At 44.0% G+C, this 21863-nt stretch overlaps 2 protein-coding genes and 1 long non-coding RNA gene across 6 annotated transcripts in view; 1 reads left to right on the top strand and 2 right to left on the bottom strand.

Annotated features, from left to right (window-relative positions):
• Nucleotides 1-1306, top strand: part of LOC143275912 (prostaglandin G/H synthase 2-like) — a 62130-nt gene extending 60824 nt beyond the window's left edge. For all 3 annotated transcript variants that reach the window (XM_076580239.1, XM_076580238.1, XM_076580240.1), the window contains one exon: nt 877-1306. In XM_076580239.1, the coding sequence (XP_076436354.1) occupies nt 877-1244 (368 nt within the window). In that variant the 3' untranslated portion in view covers nt 1245-1306. The remainder of the gene's footprint in view (nt 1-876) is intronic.
• An 8518-nt stretch (nt 1307-9824) lies between these two features.
• Nucleotides 9825-16428, bottom strand: LOC143276027 (uncharacterized). The gene is made up of 2 exons (XR_013053494.1): nt 10894-16428; nt 9825-10847 (listed from the first exon to the last, which is right to left on the bottom strand). It is a non-coding gene; the product is annotated as an uncharacterized LOC143276027 (long non-coding RNA).
• Nucleotides 16429-16645: 217 nt separating this feature from the next.
• Nucleotides 16646-21863, bottom strand: part of LOC143276151 (uncharacterized) — a 33050-nt gene continuing 27832 nt past the window's right edge. For both annotated transcript variants that reach the window (XM_076580569.1, XM_076580571.1), the window contains exons 13-14: nt 20306-21863; nt 16646-17096 (exon numbers count right to left, since the gene is read on the bottom strand). The exon at nt 20306-21863 is cut by the window's right edge and continues 60 nt beyond it. In XM_076580569.1, the coding sequence (XP_076436684.1) occupies nt 16981-17096; nt 20306-21863 (1674 nt within the window). In that variant the 3' untranslated portion in view covers nt 16646-16980. The remainder of the gene's footprint in view (nt 17097-20305) is intronic.

Raw genomic sequence — 21863 nt, 5'->3', positions numbered from 1 at the left:
AAAATTATTCAGTTATGATGTTAACAGGTAGAATCTAACGATATATTTAGTCATGTCAGCAGTTAGAATCTAACCGAAGTGATTCAGTTATGATGTTAACAGCCGGAAGAATCTAAATGTATTGTAGATTTAGTGATGTCAGCAGTTAGAATCTTGCCGAAATTATTCAGTTATGGTGTTAGCAAGTGAAGTAGAATTAAACAGTAGATTTAGTGATGTTAATAGGTAGAGTCCAACCAAAATTATTCAGTTATGATGTTAACAGGTAGAATCTAACGATATATTTAGTCATGTCAGCAGTTAGAATCTAACCAAAGTGATTCAGTTATGATGTTAACGGGCAGAATCCAATAGAAGATACAGTAATGTCAACAGGTACAGTATATCTGTTGAGATTCTGTATGTAATTATGTCAGCACCAAGAGAATTTAGTTGTGGAGATTCAATGACACTAACAGGCAGAATCTAACTGTGAAGAATCAGTAATGTCGACAACATGTAGAATCTATCCAGCAGATATCCAGTAATGATGTAAAAACTGATAATTTTACCTGTATAGATTCCATAATGATGTCAACAGGTTTCTAAAATGTAACTGTGGAGATTTAGTTATGTCGTCAACAGGTTGAATCCAGCTGTAGATAGTCAATAACAAATACTGCCAGCGGATATTGATACTGTTGTCAATACCAATTACCGCTTTACAATCAGTAAGAAATACTTCAGTGAATACTGATACTGCTGTGATCACCACTACAATGAATACTACAGGAAATATACAAAACTTTCTTTTTTTTAAATCTTATTTCATGATGATAATACAAAGGAGATGGGCATCATTAGACAAATTCATCACCCCTACCCTTTGCAATGCAGGAGAGACCAAGATGGCCGCGGAGCTGAAAAAACTGTACCACGATATCGACGCTGTGGAAATGTACGTGGGCATGCTGGTTGAGAAACGCCGCTACCGAGCCATGTTTGGAAGCAGCATTATCGAAATCGGCGGGCCATTTTCCGTCAAGGGACTCTTGTCCAACTACATCTGTAGTCCTCAGTATTGGAAGCCATCGACTTTCGGTGGGGAGGTGGGCTTCAACCTGGTGAAAACGGCGTCCTTACAGAAACTGTTCTGTCAGAATATCAAGGGAAACTGTCCGACCGTGTCTTTTCGCGTTCCAGACTTTGATGAGAATGAAGTGATAGACACTTGGGATGGTGAGTTAGGGCATGATGAGTTATAATGATATACTATGGGGATACATGTGAGACTGTGTGGTCTTAGTAGGGTGGGGTTTTTTTGTTGTTGTTTTTTTTTTTTAATCAACCAATGTTTTGTGGGGGGCTGGGGGGTGTGGGGTTTTTGGGGGGGAGGGGGGGGGGGTATTTTGCTGTTGTTTTCATATTTTCCTTTGTTGTTTTTCTTCTTTTTTTTTATCTACATTTGTGAGACTATTTAGTCTCAGTCGGTGCTTTTTGACTCACTTGCGTAAACAAAGTGAGTCTATGTTTTAACCCGGTGTTCGGTTGTCTGTGTGTGTGTGTGTGTGTGTGTGTGTCCGTGGTAAACTTTAACATTGACATTTTCTCTGCAAATACTTTGTCAGTTGATACCAAATTAGGCATAAAAATAGGAAAAATTCAGTTCTTTCCAGTCATCTTGTTTAAAACAATATTGCACCTCTGGGATGGGCACAAAAAAAATAAAAAATGAAGCCTAATTATATGCAAACTGCATTTACTGTTATATTTATATTTTTTGTATTCTCTAAACTTGGCACTTTGATCTGATATTCTGACCCAACAACAAGAGCGGTCATTATTATCCTTTTTTGGTCAAACAGGAACTTCTTTTGCTAAGCATGGAAGTTTTATTTATTTTGCAAACGTTTTGGTGCAGATATTAAAGAAGGGAAATTACTCTGTAATTAATGCTAGGGGACTTAATTTGCTTTAAACTGATCTTTCTCAACTTAAACATTACATTTTGAAATTATACTCAATACATAAAAAGTTTGGATTTTTTTTAAGTGTATCACAAGTGAGTCTTGAAGGCCTTGCCTCTCTTGTTATGTTTTGTTTTTGGGGTGAGGGTGTTTTATTTTTGTGCTTTTGTTTTCTTATTTGTGCTGGGTAGGTTTGTGCAAAAAGCATTGCCGAATTTCAGTTCTGACTGATGTAAAATTATACTTGAAATTTTTTTTTTTTTTTAATCAAGATGTGATGAAAACCATGTATGCTGGACTGAATAATTAATTAAGTATGCTTATGTATGGCAGAGTGAATTGAATGAATGGAAAACTTTAGAATCTTTGAGAAGAACTGAATAGAATGTATATTTTGTATCGGAGTGAGTGAGACTTTGTGAGGGGCGTTTGGGGGTTTTTATTAGTGGGTTTTTTTTTACAGGTATATTTACATGTTTAACAGACATTTTTTTGATAGACATTGAATCTTATAGACTATTTTCCCGAATTTCAGGTGCATTTTTTTGTTTTGGTGCAGTTCTGATGTTTATTTTTTTTTATTTTTTCAATCTGTGTGTTCAGCTTGTTGATTTTACTTCTGAGTTGTGAGACAGACTGAGTTCCAGTTGCTTGGAGCATGATTAACTCCTGTTATCACTATGTTTTGGTGAATGTGCAGATGTCCATAGGGAGTATATGCAGGTGTGTGAGAGAGAGAGAGATAGAGACACACGCACGTGCACGTGCACGCGCGCGCGCACACACACACACACACACACACACACACACACACACACACACACACACATCCTTGAAGAACTCCAGAATAATATATTCCAGTACACATGTACTCTTATTCCACTGTCCTCTCTCAGTGAATGCAGTGTAAATTTTATACATTGTTTCATGACCTATAAATCCAAAGACATCCAAATTCAGCATCATCTAAGGTTTCTCTGTGTGTGTGTGTGTGTGTGTGTGTGTGTCACTCTGTGTGAGAGAGAGAGAGAGAGAGAGAGAGAGCATCATTCTGTTAACTACTGTTAAAATGTTCGTCACGTTTGACATAAAGTTGAATTTACATTGGTGATTTATCCCAAAAATAACAACAACAAAATCAACGATGCTCTCTCTCCTCTCTTCTCTACTCTGTCTTCTTGTTTGTGTGTTTGATTTTTTTTTCCCCAGTCAGTTTCAGTTTCAGTAGCTCAAGGAGGCGTCACTGCGTTCGGACAAATCCATATACGCTACACCACATCTGCCAAGCAGATGCCTGACCAGCAGCGTAACCCAACGCGCTTAGTCAGGCCTTGAGAAAAAAAGAAAAGAAAAAAAGGGTGAATAAATAATAGATAAATACATTTTTTTAAAAACTACTACTACTACTAATGATAATATGTATACGGCGCAAAAACTTGATGAAGTCAACTATAAGCGTACATAAATAAATTTAAAAAAAATTTTTTAAAGGTAATAATAATTATAATAAAATAAATAAATAAAAAAGACAACAATAATGATAAATAAGCAAATAAATGTAAAACATGCAGACACACATTCACACATACACACACACATATGCATAACAGATATGCAATAAACAAACATGCAGTTTCACAGACATGAAAGCACAGTTTTGATAGTAAGCAGTAAGTGGAGGCACCGTGACAGAATCGTGGTTAGAGTGTGCGTGTCAGCTATCTAGGCACAGTTCTTGTCTAAGTCGTCTGGGCGTCGGTCACTTACATCACAGCTCACAGCTCACCGTCACTCGTTTGATGGAGTTTTTTGTTTGCCGTGACTGATTTCAGTTTTAAACCTATGTGTGTTCCTTTTGTGTGTGTGTTTTTTTTCTTCTTCTTTTTTGTTGTTGGTTTTTGGTGTGTTTTTTTCTTTTTTGGTTTGTTTGTTTGCGTAACCGATTTCAGTTTGAAGCCTCTTAATGGGATACCTGATGTATGATATAGTATAAAGTCTTATTACAGTTCATTATTTTCTGAACAGGAATGTGTCTGTTACCTGTGTTGTTGTTTCCTGGATGCCATGGATAGGGCCCATATACTTTTGTTAGACATTGGACTTGTTATCCAGTGATCAAGAGTTCAAGGCCACTTTTTTTTTTTCTTTCTTTTTTTTTCTTTCTTTTTTTTTTTTTTTTTTTCTTTTTTGTTTAGTGTCCTTGTGAAAGCCGCTTTACTCCGATTTTTTTTCTCACTCCACCCAGGTGTGACTGGGTACCTGACTTGGGTCAGGGAAGGAAGGTTAGCATGGCAGCAGGAGATGATTGGGCACTGCCTTCCCATGCCGAGCCCTAGACACAGAGGATAGGAATTCACTGCCTTCCTATGCCGAGCCCTAGACACAGAGGATATGAATTCACTGCCTTCCCATGCCGAGCCCTAGACACAGAGGATAGGAATTCACTGCCTTCCCATGCCAAGCCCCTAGACACAGAGGATAGGAATTCACTGCTTTCCTATGCTGAGCCCTAGACACAGAGGATAGGAATACACTGTCTTCCTATGCCGAGCCCCTAGACACAGAGGATAGGAATTCACTGCTTCCCATGCCGAGCCCTAGACACAGAGGATAGGAATTCACTGCCTTCCCATGCCGAGCCCTAGACACAGAGGATAGGAATACACTGTCTTCCTATGCCGAGCCCTAGACACAGTGGATAGGAATTCACTGTCTTCCCATGCCGAGCCCTAGACACAGAGGATAGGAATTCACTGCCTTCCCATGCCGAGCCCTAGACACAGAGGATAGGAATTCACTGCCTTTCTATGCTGAGCACCTAGACACAGATAGGAATTCACTGCCTTCCTATGCCGAGCCCTAGACACAGAGGATAGGAATTCACTGTCTTCCTATGCCGAGCCCTAGACACAGTGGATATGAATTCACTGCCTTCCTATGCCGAGCCCTAGACACAGAGGATAGGAATTCACTGCCTTCCTATGCCGAACCCTAGACACAGAGGATAGGAATTCACTGCCTTCCCGTGCCGAGCCCTAGACACAGTGAATATGAATTCACTGCCTTCCCGTGCCGAGCCCTAGACACAGTGGATATGAATTCACTGCCTTCCCATGCCGAGCCCTAGACACAGAGGATAGGAATACACTGTCTTCCTATGCCGAGCCCTAGACACAGTGGATATGAATTCACTGCCTTCCCATGCCGAGCCCTAGACACAGAGGATATGAATTCACTGCCTTCCTATGCCAAGCCCTAGACACAGAGGATAGGAATTCACTGCCTTCCCGTGCCGAGCCCTAGACACAGTGGATATGAATTCACTGCCTTCTCGTGCCGAGCCCTAGACACAGTGGATATGAATTCACTGCCTTCCTATGCCGAGCCCCTAGACACAGAGGATAGGAATTCACTGCCTTCCTATGCCGAGCCCTAGACACAGAGGATAGGAATTCACTGCCTTCCCGTGCCGAGCCCTAGACACAGTGGATATGAATTCACTGCCTTCCTATGCCGAGCCCCTAGACACAGAGGATAGGAATTCACTGCCTTCCTATGCCGAGCCCCTAGACACAGAGGATAGGAATTCACTGCCTTCCTATGCCGAGCCCTAGACGCAGTGGATATGAATTCACTGCCTTCCCATGCCGAGCCCTAGACACAGAGGATAGGAATTCACTGCCTTCCTATGCCGAGCCCTAGACACAGTGGATATGAATTCACTGCCTTCCTATGCCGAGCCCTAGACACAGAGGATAGGAATTCACTGCCTTCCTATGCCGAGCCCTAGACACAGTGGATATGAATTCACTGTCTTCCCATGCCGAGCTCTAGACACAGAGGATAGGAATTCACTGCCCCTGTTGGTGTAAAAGGCTATTTAATTTTTAAATTTTTCTAACACCTTTTTTTTCGGTTTTTTTTCCCCCCCCTAAGCATAGAGAGGCACTTGAAAGGTGTTGTGAAAGTGCAGGTCACTGTCTAAAAATACATGGATAGCTCATTGGTCAGGAAAGCTGAAGCCAACTGGACGCCATGTTGTTTCTCGAATCCAGCCGTCAGTCCTCTGACAAGTGGTCTGCTAACTGGTGGTAGTTCCTGAACTGTAACCGTGTATCTTCGATGAAATTGTGTTATGCTTGCCCCCACGACATGCCAATTGTTGTGTCTTGATTGAAATGTGCCAATGGTTTATCTACCAAAGTTATTAAGAAAAACAGTGCAATGACACATGGCGCAATCCTGCAGTGGAGACACACACAGGAATGTCAGATTAACTAACGCTGCGAGCAAGTGAAAGCTTGCCGTGAAGCCAGTTGAGCACTCGGCGACACATATGAAGTCACCGCTTCACGCTATACTGACACGAGAAGCAAAATGGCTGATTGAACACTTCCGCTGGCTTCGGTTTGCAAAGGGGCTCAAAGAAGGCATGCGCTATCCATGTATTTTTAGATTGTGGTGCATGTCTGCATGGAAAGAAGGTTGTGTGTCATATATGTTTGCCGTATCTCTATGGGGTGGCTGACAGGGAGGGGAATGCATGAAGATTATGTGCCAGTTACGGCTTGTTGTCATACTGTTAAAGCGTGAATGGGTGGGTGGTTGCATGTGAGATGTGTGTGTGTGTGTGTGATTGTGTGTGTGTATGTGTTTGTGTGTGTGTGTGTGTGTGTGCACGCGTATGTGTGTGCACACAAGCACTTAATGCATGACCCATTCAATCAGAATGCAACTAAGTATGGTTGTGAAGTGCAGTGACCTGAATGATGAGACTCTTCTGTCAATGATGTCTGTGTGCTGCTGACTGCAGCGTGTGTGTTTCCACAAAGCCCAGACAGGCCACACAGCCCTACAGTCTACACAGTGAGAAACTTCCCCGTCTGACACACGCAAAGCAAAGTGTGGATGAGAGTGAGCATTACCAGCAATGACTCTCTACTCCCAAATCCCATGACCCCACGCACGGAAGAAAGAAAGTGTCACTCAGTCTCCGCGAATAAGCCATTATTGTCATCAGTAAGGGGGATTAGTAGGTGGTTTCCTAAGTACGTTAATTCAGAACAGACACCACTGAACACTGCCAGAGTGACTCATCTCCAGTGTAGGGTCTCCTCTGGTGTGTGGCCTCCCGGCGACCTAACATCGATGGCTCCCTGTGGACTGTCGGTGTTGGGACTGCAACAGACGAACCCCAGATGGGGTCTTGTGTGGGGTACTCGGAATGAGTGGTGTGGGAGTAGTGATGCTGAAACGGTGCAGATGATAGGGCAGCAAAAAAAAAATAATAATAATAATAAATAAATAAATAAATACATTTTTATAAAAGGAAAGAATAGAATGGCAGTGACAAGCAGCAATATTTATGTCCAGCTGTGTCCAGCAGTGAGTGTGTTCACTAACAGGGCATCCACAGTGAGTATTTCTTAGTGTTTGCAGTTCATAGTCATATGTATGCTTGCACTAATTCGACACATCCCTATATTGTGACAATCTCCTCTGACACAGAGTGGGTAACAATTTGAATGTTCAGGTCATTCATGTAGTATGCTTCCATTAAATTCTACAAATCCTGTATTGTGATAATGTCTATTGACACAGACTGCCACAATAATCAAGTATGTGCTTGCACTAATTCTGCACACCCAGTACTGTGATTCTCTCTTGTTGATATACATTGGGTACTCATCAACATTTTCTGGTCATAGTCATGTATATGGTTACACTAAATCTAGACACCCAATACTGTCAGATAGTCAGATGTGTGCTTGAACTAATTCTACACACCCTATATGATCACACAATTTGACAGAATAGAATGGGTACTCAAATGTATGTTCAGGTCACATTCACAAAATATGCTTGAGCTAATTCTACACACCCAACATTGTGATCATCTCAGTTGACACAGAATGGGTGCTCAGTTTGTGTGTTCAGGTCATATTCTCATAATATGCTTGTGCTAATTCTAAACACACAGTACTGTCACATTGTCAAGTGTGTGCTTGGATTAATTAATTCTACACACCCAACATTGTGATCATCTCTACTGACACAGAGTGGGTATTCAGTTTGTGTGTTCAGGTCATATTCACATGGCAGGCTTGCATTAATTATACATACCATGTATTGTGATAATCTCTGTTGACGCAGACTGCCACTGGTTTTGTTGTCGTTGGGGTTTTTGTGGGTGTTTTTTCACAGCACATTCAAACCATACCACTCCCTTCTCCCCTCAATACACAACACTGCTGTTTCTCTTCTGGGTCCAAAATGCAGAAACTCTATTGGTCTCTTCTTCGTTTTCTTGTCTTCAACTTTTCTTCCCTGTGTGTCTAATTTATTTCTTTTTATTGTTCAGTTGTTTTGTTCCAAAGAAATAAGAATATATTCATCGTGCAAATGTTTATCATCATGTATTGTTTGTTTTCGTTTTTTAGCTGAATATTTGTTTGCAGTCGGAAAGGGGAATTTCAAGTGTCCCTTGTATATATATATATATATATATTGTTTTCTTTTGGGGGGGTTTCTCCATAATGATACAGAATGTATTGTATTGTATAACTCTTTCGTCACAACATGTTTCTTTGTGTGTTCTATACAGAACACTATTATCTCCAGTAAGAGAATTTCTGGTGTGCGTTACATAAAGACATTGCTGCCTTGCAAGCCAGAGTTCAATCTGGGCAGTAAGTAAGAAAGACACATAAACCAATACTAATCCTTGTGTGGAAAGTCAGCCGTGTCTGACTATGAAAGTAAGACAATATATATATGTGGCCGTGTCCCGAGTGGTTCTAATAGGGTACGGCACAAAAGACTTTCACACATTCTGGGCGCGGGTAAGGAGGGAAAAACGTCGTCTGCTAATACAGCTTGTACGTGAGGCAAGCTAATACAGCTTGTGTGTGAGGCAAATATTGGAGCAAGCATAGCGCTTGGTCACATATATAAACAACATTACTACTACTTATATGACAGTCATGTCAGAGTGTGACCATCACAACAGCATTGGAGACAACAGAGCGGCAGCGCAGGCACTGCTGTTCCGACAAGGTTACTAGGTATACTACCACTACTACTGCTGCTGCTAATAATAATAATGATAATAATTCCTGCTAATTCTGGTGAAAAGCACTATGTGGCATTGTCCCTTGTCCTGACTGAATGAGTTGTGCTGTAAATGAACCACAATGATGTCTAGTCCCCTCGTGTTGTCATGGAGTATTCTCTGAAATATTCACAGTAATGCTGGTTCCACTCAGTAATCTTTCACGCTGCTAGGGGGCTTCCTAGGTGGGTGTCCTTACGACGTTGCATCAGAACAGGCACTAACTGAACATGAACACCACCGAGGTGACTCAGCAGCAAGCAGTGCAGGGTCTCCTCTGGTGTGTGTGGCGTCCTGGAGACCTATCCATCAATGGTAGTTCCCTGCGGAATACCAACGCTGGGACTGAGACAGACGAAACCCGGGTGTGACTCTGTGTGTGTGTGGGAGGGGGTGCGGGGGCGGGGGGGGGGGGGGGGGGGGCTCGGAATGAGCGGTGTGGGAGTAATGCCACTGAAATGGTGCAGATGATACGGCAGCAAACAAACAAACAAAAATGATGGTCTATTTTCATCACATCGTTGGGGAGCACTGTCTCTGAGATATTCTTGTTGACGGTGGCTCTGTCCTATCATCCTGAGAGAAAGAAAGATACCACTGTATTGTCAAATAAAACATGAAACTCAACATCTGGCTCAGTGTAAGGTCTGTGTGCGTAAGCGCATGTGGGTGTACATCTGTGTGTGTGTGTGTGTGTGTTGCCCCTATCTGACAGAAACAATCCCAATGCCCCAGAAACACACAGCTCTGAAAGAAGAAAATGCAAAACTGTTGAGCTGAGTTTATTGTATAAACGCTTTGGAAAACACACATTCTATTGTGATACCTACAGGAGTTTATTGTACAAATGGGTGTTTATATATATATATATATATATATATATATATATATATATATATATAATCTGTTGTGATACTTGCAGGTGTTTATTGCAAGAATGCTTAATTAAAAAAACATCTTCTATTGTGCCACAGGTATGAGTTTAGTAAATGAATGCTTAACAAACAAATCTTCTGTTATCCCCCCGCACACCCCCTACACACACACACACACACACACCCTACACACACACACATGCAGAGCGAGAGAGAGAGAGCTAGAGAGGAAGGGACTGGGTATAGTTGAGGACAGGTTTTCAGTGGGGAAGTGTTTGAAGTGAGAGGCCTGTGCACTGATGAAGGGCATTCACTTCCTTCCTACACCTGGATTAGTCCCTCCAATCACCCAACTCTTCAAACCTGCTTTCACCTGGATTAGTCCCTCCAATCACCCAACTCTTCAAACCTGCTTTCACCTGGATTAGTCCCTCCAATCACCCAACTCTTCAAAACTGCTTTCACCTGGATTAGTCCCTTCAATCCCTCAACTCTTCCAACCTGTTTTCACCTGGATTAGTCCCTTGAATCCCTCAACACTTTTCACCTGCTTTCACCTGGATTAGTCCCTCCAATCACCCAACTCTTCCAACCTGTTTTCACCTGGATTAGTCCCTTCAATCCCTCAACACTTTTCACCTGCTTTCACCTGGATTAGTCCCTCCAATCACCCAACTCTTCCAACCTGTTTTCACCTGGATTAGTCCCTTCAATCCCTCAACACTTTTCACCTGCTTTCACCTGGATTAGTCCCTCCAATCACCCAACTCTTCCAACCTGCTTTCACCTGGATTAGTCCCTTCAATCCCTCAACACTTTTCACCTGCTTTCACCTGGATTAGTCCCTCCAATCACCCAACTCTTACAACCTGCTTTCACCTGGATTAGTCCCTTCAATCACCCAACTCTTCCAACCTGTTTTCACCTGGATTAGTCCCTTCAATCCCTCAACACTTTTCACCTGCTTTCACCTGGATTAGTCCCTCCAATCACCCAACTCTTCCAACCTGCTTTCACCTGGATTAGTCCCTTCAATCCCTCAACACTTTTCACCTGCTTTCACCTGGATTAGTCCCTCCAATCACCCAACTCTTCAAACCTGCTTTCACCTGGATTAGTCCCTCCAATCACCCAACTCTTACAACCTGCTTTCACCTGGATTAGTCCCTCCAATCACCCAACTCTTCCACCCTGCTTTCACCTGGATTAGTCCCTCCAATCACCCAACTCTTACAACCTGCCTTCACCTGGATTAGTCCCTTCAATCCCTCAACACTTTTCACCTGCTTTCACCTGGATTAGTCCCTCCAATCACCCAACTCTTCCAACCTGCTTTCACCTGGATTAGTCCCTTCAATCACCCAACTCTTCCAACCTGCTTTCACCTGGATTAGTCCCTCCAATCACCCAACTCTTCCAACCTGCTTTCACCTGGATTAGTCCCTTCAATCACTCAACACTTCCCACCTGCATACACCTGGATCAGTCCCTTCAATCCCTCATCAATTCCCACCTGCATACACCTGGATTAATCCCTTCAACCCCTCATCAATTCCCACCTGCATACACCTGGATTAGTCCCTCCAATCACCCAACTCTTCCACCCTGCTTTCACCTGGATTAGTCCCTCCAATCACCCAACTCTTACAACCTGCCTTCACCTGGATTAGTCCCTTCAATCACCCAACTCTTCCAACCTGCTTTCACCTGGATTAGTCCTTTCAATCCCTCAACACTTCTCGCCTACACTGCAAGCACCTTGATTAGTCCCTCCAATCCCTCAACACTTCTCACCTGATAACACCTGGATTAGTCCCTCCAATCCCTCAACACTTCTCACCTGATAACACCTGGATTAGTCCCTCCAATCCCTCAACACTTCTCACCTGATAACACCTCGATTAGTCCCTCCAATTCCTCAACACTTCTCACCTGGAAAAACCTGGATTAGTCCCTCCAATCCCTCAACACTTCTCACCTGGAAACACCTGGATTAGTCCCTCCAATCCCTCACCACTTCTCACCTGATAACACCTGGATTAGTCCCTCCAATCCCTCAACACTTCTCACCTGATAACACCTGGATTAGTCCCTCCAATCCCTCACCACTTCTCACCTGATAACACCTGGATTAGTCCCTCCAATCCCTCAACACTCCTCACCTGATAACACCTGGATTAGTCCCTCCAATCCCTCAACACTTCTCACCTGGAAACACCTGGATTAGTCCCTCCAATCCCTCAACACTTCTCACCTGATAACACCTGGATTAGTCCCTCCAATCCCTCAACACTTCTCACCTGCATACACCTGGATTAGTCCCTCCAATCCCTCAACACTTTTCACCTGCATACACCTGGATTAATCCCTTCAATGTCTCAACACTCCCCACCTGCACATGCCTGGATAAATCGCTCCAATCACTCAACAATTCTCACCTGTACATGCCTGGATAAATCGCTCCAATCACTCAACACTCCCTACCTGCACCTGCCTGGATAAATCGCTCCAATCACTCAACATTTTCACCTGCACATGCCTGGATAAATCGCTCCAATCACTCAACACTTCTCATCTGCATACACAATTATTAGAGAGGGATTCATTATACACTTCTGCCTGCTACTGTTACTGCTCTGTGTGTGTGTGTGTGTGTGTGTGTGTGTGTGTGTGTGTGTTGTGTGTCACAAATTTCAGGTATTCGGGAGTAGGTTTCAAATGAATTATTCCTTCATTTCTCAAACTGCTGGTCCCAAGCATACTTTTGAAACATCACATGTTAAAAATCAATTCAAAAATCTCAACAACAACAAAGACTTACCAGCACATTCAAATTTTAAAACATATCTTACAAAACGTTTGCGCCTGGGCTACTTTAATTCAACTGCGAGATAGGTACGATAAAAAGTTTAAGATTTGACTGATAAAACTGAGTCATTAAAAAAAAAAAAAAAATTCCAGGCACAAATGGAGAATGTTTTACATTCAACACACATAGAATGTGTACATTCAACACGCATAGAATGTGTACATTCAACACGCATAGAATGTGTACATTCAACACGCATAGAATGTGTACATTCAACACAGCATAGAATGTGTACATTCAACACGCATAGAATGTGTACATTCAACACGCATAGAATGTGTTCATTCAACACACACAGTCAATTAAGGCACAGTGCTGAAAACCACTCCACATTGCACTGAACAAAACTCCGCCTGTACAATCTCATTACTGTTCAGCTCTCTTTTTTTCTGCCTTTCTCTTTTTCTTTAAAAAAAAAAAAAAAAAAAAAAAGTCCATATTTTTCACTTTTGTAACTGTAGTCAAGTTCTCTCAAGAACTGATGAATGACTGTCTAAATTTTATTTGATCTTCATCATGCTTTATGACAAAAATATTTGCCACATAAAAAAAAAAAATTAATGATCATTTTGGATGTTCTAATGGTGGAACACTTTCTATATTTTGATTTCAGGTTTCATTCAATGTTGCCATCTTGCCTGCAATTTCTATTTTGGTAAGAAAGAAGTTTCATGTAAGCATGCATGATCTTCTTCTTCTGCGTTCACTCGTATGCACACGAGTGGGCTTTTACGTGTATGACCGTTTTTATCCTGCCATGTAGGCAGCCATACTCCGTTTTCGGGGGTGTGCATGCTGGGTATGTTCTTGTTTCCATAACCCACCGAACGCTGACATGGATTACAGGATCTTTAACGTGCGTATTTGATCTTCTGCTTGCGTATACACATGAGGGGGTTCATGCGTATTTGAGGGGGTTCAGGTTGGGTGGGTAGAGGGTTAGGAGAGTAACTAGACTGTGTACAAACCTCACACTTTCATGTATATCTTCCATCACACACACACACACACACACGCACACTCACGCACGCACACACAATTTCTTTCACGACTCTTATTTGTCTTACTTTCACATAATTTTATGCAGACATCTCTCACACCACCTTCCACCTGCTTCCTTCCCTCCCTCCCTTTCCTGATTGCAGACTTAACTCTTTTGCTGCCAAGTTTTTCTGTGAAAAAAACACTCCCAAGCACTAAATATAGACTCAACATTCTCAGTCACACAATTCGATTCATGTCTGCGGCTGCCTTCACCTCTACACTCCATCTCGCTCACTACGATCGGCTTCGGATCCACTACGTTTACGCATACCCAGATTCAAACACTCGACTGTTGGCCGCCGTTCTTTCTCTGTCTCTGGACCTTGCAACTGGAATGAACTTCGTCAAGTCTCCACACTCAGCTCTTTCAAGTCTGGCCTTAAAAGCCACCTCTTCCCAAAATAGCCTCCTTTATCTGCCTCTTCCTTGTCTTTAGTTTCTACAGTTTCAGAGTTACGCATGCGTGTGAATGACTGGTGCGAAAGCACTTTATTTGTCTCTGCACAAGATTCAGCGTTATATAAATACCATTATTATTATTATTATTAAAACAACACAGTGGACCTGTTCACTTCAAACTTGGTCTGCGGGTATTTCCCCATGCGTGGGAAAGTTGACCGCATATGTGGTTATCGTAAAGATCGTGCTAGTTCGTCGCTTGCACTGTCGTCTGCTAGGTCGATCGCCTTCAATTTGAAGGCTGCGTCATAGGCATAACGTCGCATTTTCGGCATGATGAGGGTATACGCTTGAGCAGAGTAGAACTGGATGCTGATCTGAAGGCTTTAATGTGTGCGGATTTGATTTGTAAAACGTGAACAGTTAGCACACTATCCTGAAGATCATCCAAAAATTCATGGACAGAAACCATGATTTTGGTGAGTTGAATGGCAGCTAAGAATAGACGAGAACGTGACACTCCCGGGATCGTTAAAATCCTCAAATAAGCCGCATCATTGTATAAGCCACAGAGGTTGAAGCTGGAGTAAAAAGTCGCGGCTTATAGACCTAACTTTACGGTAGTTACAATGTGAAAAGCAGTCCGTTTAACATGACACCTTGATGTCGACTGAAGCTTGACTCTAAGGCAGTGATCTGTCAAGAGGACTAAATTCGCCTTTGGTGGAGAAAAGAGTTAACCGAGACACTGACTGGAGACAAAATCAGTTTAAAGCGGTGTGCGTATTCCTTGTTTAGACTTTAATCTCAGACAAGTAGTGTCGGATTTGATATGTGTATCATACAACTTTAGAGGACAGACTGTACACAATATTTTACAGTGAACTAAGTTTTAGACAACATAATATACAGTAAACCAAATTTTACACGAAATAGTTTCCACACCAAGATTGACGCAAAAATTTTTAATTAAATTACCCAGTACAATGAGTAACCCAAAATGGCACATAACGCTTCAACAATATAAGTTGAAAGATCTAGTATCAGTATCAGTATCAGTAGATCAAGGAGGCGTCACTGTGTTCGGTCAAATCCATAAACGCGACACCACATCTGTCAAGCAGATGCCTGACCAGCAGTGTCACCCAACGCGCTTAGTCAGGCCTCAAGAAAAAAAAATTTTTAAACCAAAAAAAAATTTTTTTTTTTAAAGAAAGAAAAAGATCTAACCATGCCGATAATGACCGCTTGCATAAAGACAGGTCCAAGGCTTCAAATGTTTATAAATCATATCAAACTTTAAAAGTTACTTGAAATAAACAGATAAAACTTCAACTTATTTTGATCACTTATTGATCACTTTTTTTTTTCTTTTTTAAGAAATGCAATCAAAGACAAAATACATAACTAAAACAAACCAGAGAACTTTAGATGTAAAGTTATACATCTGTTGGCACACAATGGGCAAAGAACTGGCAATGTGAAGTCATGTTTGTTGGCACACACTTTTTTTTTTTTTTTTTACTTTAAAAGAATTGCAACTGAAGACACACTATATAACTAAGCAAACACTTAACAACAAATAAACAATATACAGAAATATAAAATATATATACATACAATCAAATGAAAAACACATCAAAGAAAATTGCGTACACAAAATATGCATATATATATATATATATATATATATATATATATATATATATATATATTAAGTCCATCATTCAAATCAACTAAATTCTGAAACTATTTCAGATTTGCTTGTAAAATTAACAACCTCTAACAAAAAATGAGTCAATAACTTTACAAACTCAGCTGGGTACAACAAATGCTACTTGATACCTTATAAGTACTTACACAGCACTTATCAAGTATCACAGACCAAGGTTACAGAGCATTACAAACACAACAGGCTGCCTTCATGAATACGGACGACTGAGACCTGCTTTTAGGCACTAGTCACACACACACACACACACACACACACACACACGTCTAAAAACACTTATAGTGAATAGACGTTAAACTGAAGAAAACACACACACACACACACACACACACACACACACACACAAACACACACCTGTCTAAAAGCACTTATAGTGAATAGACGTTAAACTGAAGAAAACACACACACACACACATACACACACACAAACACACACACACACACCTGTCTAAAAGCACTTATAGTGAATAGACGTTAAACTGAAGAAAACACACACACACACACACACACACACACACACACACACACACACACACACACACATGTCTAAAAACACTTATAGTGAATAGACGTTAAACTGAAGAAAACTGAAGAAAACACACACACACACACACACACACACACACACACACACACACACACGTCTAAAACCACTTACAATGAATAGACGTTAAACTGAAGAAAACACACACACACACATGTGTAGTTTACAAATCACTACAAATGGAATCAGGGTGTGTGTGTGTGTGTGTGTGTGTGTGTGTGTGTGTGTGTGTGTGTCTGCGTGTGCATGTGTGTGTGTGTGCCTCAGTGTGTCTATGAGTGTGCATGCATGTGTCTGTCTGTCTGTCTGTGTCTGTGTGGGTGTGTGTGAGTATGTATGACTCTGTGTGTGTGGGTGTGTACATGTTTGCCTGCATGTTTGCATATGATATGTGTGCGAGTGCATGTGTGCACTGTGTGTGAGGGAGAGAGTCAGGACTGGGCATCAGGCATGCTGGTGGTCACGGCGTGTTCCGCTGCCCGGCCAGACGCTGCTGCTCGGCCGCTTTGATGGCCGCCAGGAATCTGCTGATGCTGTGGCCGTTGCTGGCGTGAAGGAAACGGGTGAAGGTCACGTCTGTTGGCATGCAGAGGGCAGGACACACACACACACACACATACACACGCACGCATACACACGCACGCGCACACACACACACACACACACACACATCAAAAAGAGTAAAAATCAATTGTTCGATAACTGAAATAACTGACACAGGAAAAACTGTTTGAGGGTTCTATGAGTTTTAGGAATATTTACGAGACACACACACACACGCAAACACACACGCATGCACGCATACACACACACACACACACATCAAAAAGAGTTAAAAAAAAAAAAATCAATTGTTCGATAACTGAAATAACTGACACGGGGAAAAAATGTTAGGGGGTTCTAAGAGTTTTAGAAATATTTACGAAGTCCTATGCTGGTAGCATAGCATATGGTAGTATTTGCTGAGTCCATGGCTACTGTCATTAATAACAGACATAAAAATCAAACACAAGTACCACAGAGCGTTCACCAAAAGCTGTTGCCCCTCGTGAAATGCCACCAACCAGTGACGGAAAGTCAAGTCTGTCGGCACACAATGGGCAGAGAAAGTGTTGATGTACAGTCATGTCTGATGATACTTACGGGTCACAGAAGTAGAATCATGTACAGTCATGTCTGATGATACTTACGGGTCACAGAAGTAGAATCAAGTGTTTGCTACGGAGAGGTTGGAATGTGTATTATGCACACAAAGGGCAGACAAGTAGGAATGTACTCTGAACACAGAGAGGTGGTGGTGTGTCCATCGAGATCGATGATGACCATCGTTGTCATCCAGGGTTTGGATGACTGATGACTTGCGCGATGAGTTTGTTTAAAGTGAAGAGGAGTTGCGCAACGTCGACCTCACTCTCTCGTCCGGGTCCACCAATTTCCAGTGGCAAGACTAAGTCGAGACGACTGGAGGATGAGCACGGATGCAGTGGATGACCAAGATATCCTTTCGGTGTCTCATCTTGCTCTCTGCACTCCACAGTGCGTTGCTGTAACCGCCTTCCTCTCCGTTGAACCGATAGGTTTCTTCCGCAGATTCTGCCGGATCCAGACTTCACATGCATGGGTAGACACACCCCGGGGGCCAACTGCGTGTGGCATGCACACAGCACGGTGGAGCTAGATGGCCGTCGGTGGCTCTCCTGAGCCGACGCCCTTTTATGGATCTCCATAAGGGTGTCTAGCCACCCGCCTCACCAGTCCCAGAAGGGAGTGGTGGGAGTGCCGGTTTAGTCGTCGGCAACCCGACCCTGAACAGGTTGTACTGGATTACAGGTTACCAGTAGCAGATCTAATGACCTGACCTGAGAGGTAGGAACGTACTCTGTGCATAAAGGGAGGTAAGTAGGATTGCATTCTGTACATAAAGGGAGAGAAGTAGGAATCCATTCTGTGCACAAAAGGAAGAGTAAAAGGAATGTACTCTGCACACAAAAGGCAGAGAAATAGGAATTATTGTGTACACAGAGGGCAGAGAAGTAGAAATGTATTTTGTACAGAACGGTTAAGAGAAATATAACCTTATCAAACACATAAAGGACATAGACCTTGGAGATTCACCAGTTAGGGCACAGATGCACTGATGTGTTTGGTACACTAAGGGCAGAGAATTAGAGATGGAACAAAGTCATAAAGTCAAGTCAAAGAACTGCCATTATCCAACAATGGGCAATCAGAAACCTGAGTTTGAGCTAAAAGCACAAATAGTAAAACACACAATTAAGTGATCAACAACATATGCTTAGAAAATTATCAACAACATACACAACACACACCACACACACACACAAATACACAACCATTTACAATGACAACACACACACACACAACCATTTACAATGACAACACACACACACACAATCATGAACAATCACAAACACACACCTCCCTACACACACACACCCATTCCCATTCTCCCCGACCCCCCAACAACACCCCTCCCTCCCACACACACACACTCTCACCCCCCAACCCTCCTTAACCCCAAACAACTCACTCACACACACACACACACACATCACTCACACACACACACACATCACTCACACACACACACACACACATCACTCACCCCCTAACCCTCCTTAACCCCCAACAACCCCCCCCTCCCACACACACACACTCTCACCCCCCAACCCTCCTTAACCCCAAACAACTCACTCACACACACACACACACACATCACTCACACACACACACATCACTCACACACACACACACACACATCACTCACCCCCTAACCCTCCTTAACCCCCAACAACCCCCCCCTCCCACACACACACACTCTCACCCCCCAACCCCCCTTAACCCCAAACAACTCACTCACACACACACACACACATCACTCACCCCCCAACCCTCCTTAACCCCCCAACAACTCACTCACACACACACACACACACACACACATCACTCACCCCCTAACCCTCCTTAACCCCCAACAACACACACACACACACACATCACTCACCCCCCAACCCTCCTTAACCCCCAACAACTCACTCACACACACACACACACACACACATCACTCACCCCCTAACCCTCCTTAACCCCCAACAACACACTCACACACACACACACACACACACACACACACACACACACACACACACATCACTCACCCCCTAACCCTCCTTAACCCCCAACAACACACACACACACACACACATCACTCACCCCCCAACCCTCCTTAACTCCCAATAACTCACTCACACACACACACACACACACACACATCACTCAACCCCCAACCCTCCTTAACCCCCCAACAACTCACTCACACACACACACACACACACACACACACACACACATCACTCAACCCCCAACCCTCCTTAACCCCCCAACAACACACTCACACACACACACACACACACACATCACTCACCCCCCAACAACTCACTCACACACACACACACACACACACACACACACACACACACATCACTCACCCCCTAACCCTCCTTAACCCCCAACAACACACTCACACACACACACACACACACACACACACATCACTCACCCCCTAACCCTCCTTAACCCCCAACAACACACACACACACACACACACACATCACTCACCCCCCAACCCTCCTTAACTCCCCAATAACTCACACACACACACACACACACACACACACACACATCACTCACTCCCCAACCCTCCTTAACCCCCCAACAACTCACTCACACACACACACACACACACACACACACACACCACTCACCGTTCAGAAGATCCAACACAGGCACAATTTCCACCGGAACCATCTTTCGGACACCAGAACCACCGACAGCAACAGAACACCTGTCGTCAACCATGCTGCCCTCTGCCCCCCCTCCTCCTCCTCCTCCTCTTCCTCTCCTCCTCCACCTCCCATGTCCACAGTTTTTGAAGCCATCCACAGGTCCGGTACTGCTGCTGCCACGGCCTTGACCGCCAAGCACAGAGTTCTGAGGTAATGGCATCGGAACAGACTTTGGGTTGTTCCGCTGCTGTCTGCTGGAGTCTGCAACACTGAGATCATCTCGACGGTCACCGCTCGGCGCGTCTGTTGTGTAGCGACATGGCGACTGCGGCGTGTAGGGAGCGGGCGTGGCACCACTCAACAACGTCAGAGACACGCGTTCATCGGACGGTGTTGTTACTTCCATTTCATGCGATGTGTGTGCGTCGTCGTCGTTGTTGTTGCTGTCGAAGGGGGTGGAGCTGGGCGTGAATGTGTGTGGGTCCTGTGGTTCTGACATGGACATGTCATGTGGTGCGCTGTCGCCGTCGTCGGTGGAGGTGACGGCTTTCGTCACTGGTTGATCCAGGGGGTCAGCCGTGTCGCGTGTCGTTGTCATGTCAACATCCTGCGGACAGGCCTCTCTGTCGGTGGGGGGTGTGACGCTGTGCATGTCCTGGCGTGTGCACACTGTCGGGGCATCGACCGCTCTGTCCTGTGAGTGACCCACAAAATTCTGCACTTCTGAGGCACTTCTGTTCATGTCCGTAGACGGTCTGTTCATGTCCGTAGATGGTCTGTTGATGTCCGTAGACGGTCTGTTCATGTCCGTAGATGGTCTGTTGATGTCCGTAGATGGTCTGTTCATGTCTACGACAGCTGCTCTCTTCATGTCCGAGGATGGTCCGTTCCTTTCCGCCTCCGCCCTCCTCACCATGCAGTCGGACATCTCCCTGCAGTTCAGCACCAAGCAGTGTGAGCAGGCTCCCTTCTTGTTCAGATCTGCTGTCGTTGCTGCGGTGCTGGTGGTGGTGGTGGTGGCTGTGGCTGAGGAGAAGCCGTCTTGACGCTTTGCAGAGCACGAGTTTATTACGTCACCGCCGCATTTCCCACACGACCTGTCACCGGACTTGTCACTGGACCTGTCACATGACCTGTCACTGGATTTGTCATGTAACTTGTCGACCGACTTGTTAACGGATTTGTCACACGACTTGTCACACGACTCACAGATGCCCACACCGCCCTCCACCACCGCTGACACCGACGTGGTGACCTCTGGCAGCGACCCTTGACCCTTAACCCTCCTGCCCGCCACAGACCCTGAGACGGAGAGAGGAGGCGACTGTACCAGACCACATCCCTTGGCGGTCATGATAGCGTCACCATTGTCACCACACCCACACCGGTGGGCGGGGGATGGTGGTGGTGGTGGTGGTGGTGGCTCGGTGAAGGAGAGACGGAGGGTGGGGGTGGGGCGAGGCGGCGGGGGCGGGGAGAGGTCACGGCGGAGGGTCTCCAGGAGGGTGAGGAGGGTGTAGGAGGGTGCGGAGAAGTG

This window comes from Babylonia areolata, chromosome 31 (genome assembly GCF_041734735.1).
Source record: "Babylonia areolata isolate BAREFJ2019XMU chromosome 31, ASM4173473v1, whole genome shotgun sequence".
Taxonomy (NCBI): domain Eukaryota; kingdom Metazoa; phylum Mollusca; class Gastropoda; order Neogastropoda; family Buccinidae; genus Babylonia; species Babylonia areolata.
This window is presented reverse-complemented; position numbering and strand designations above follow the sequence as displayed.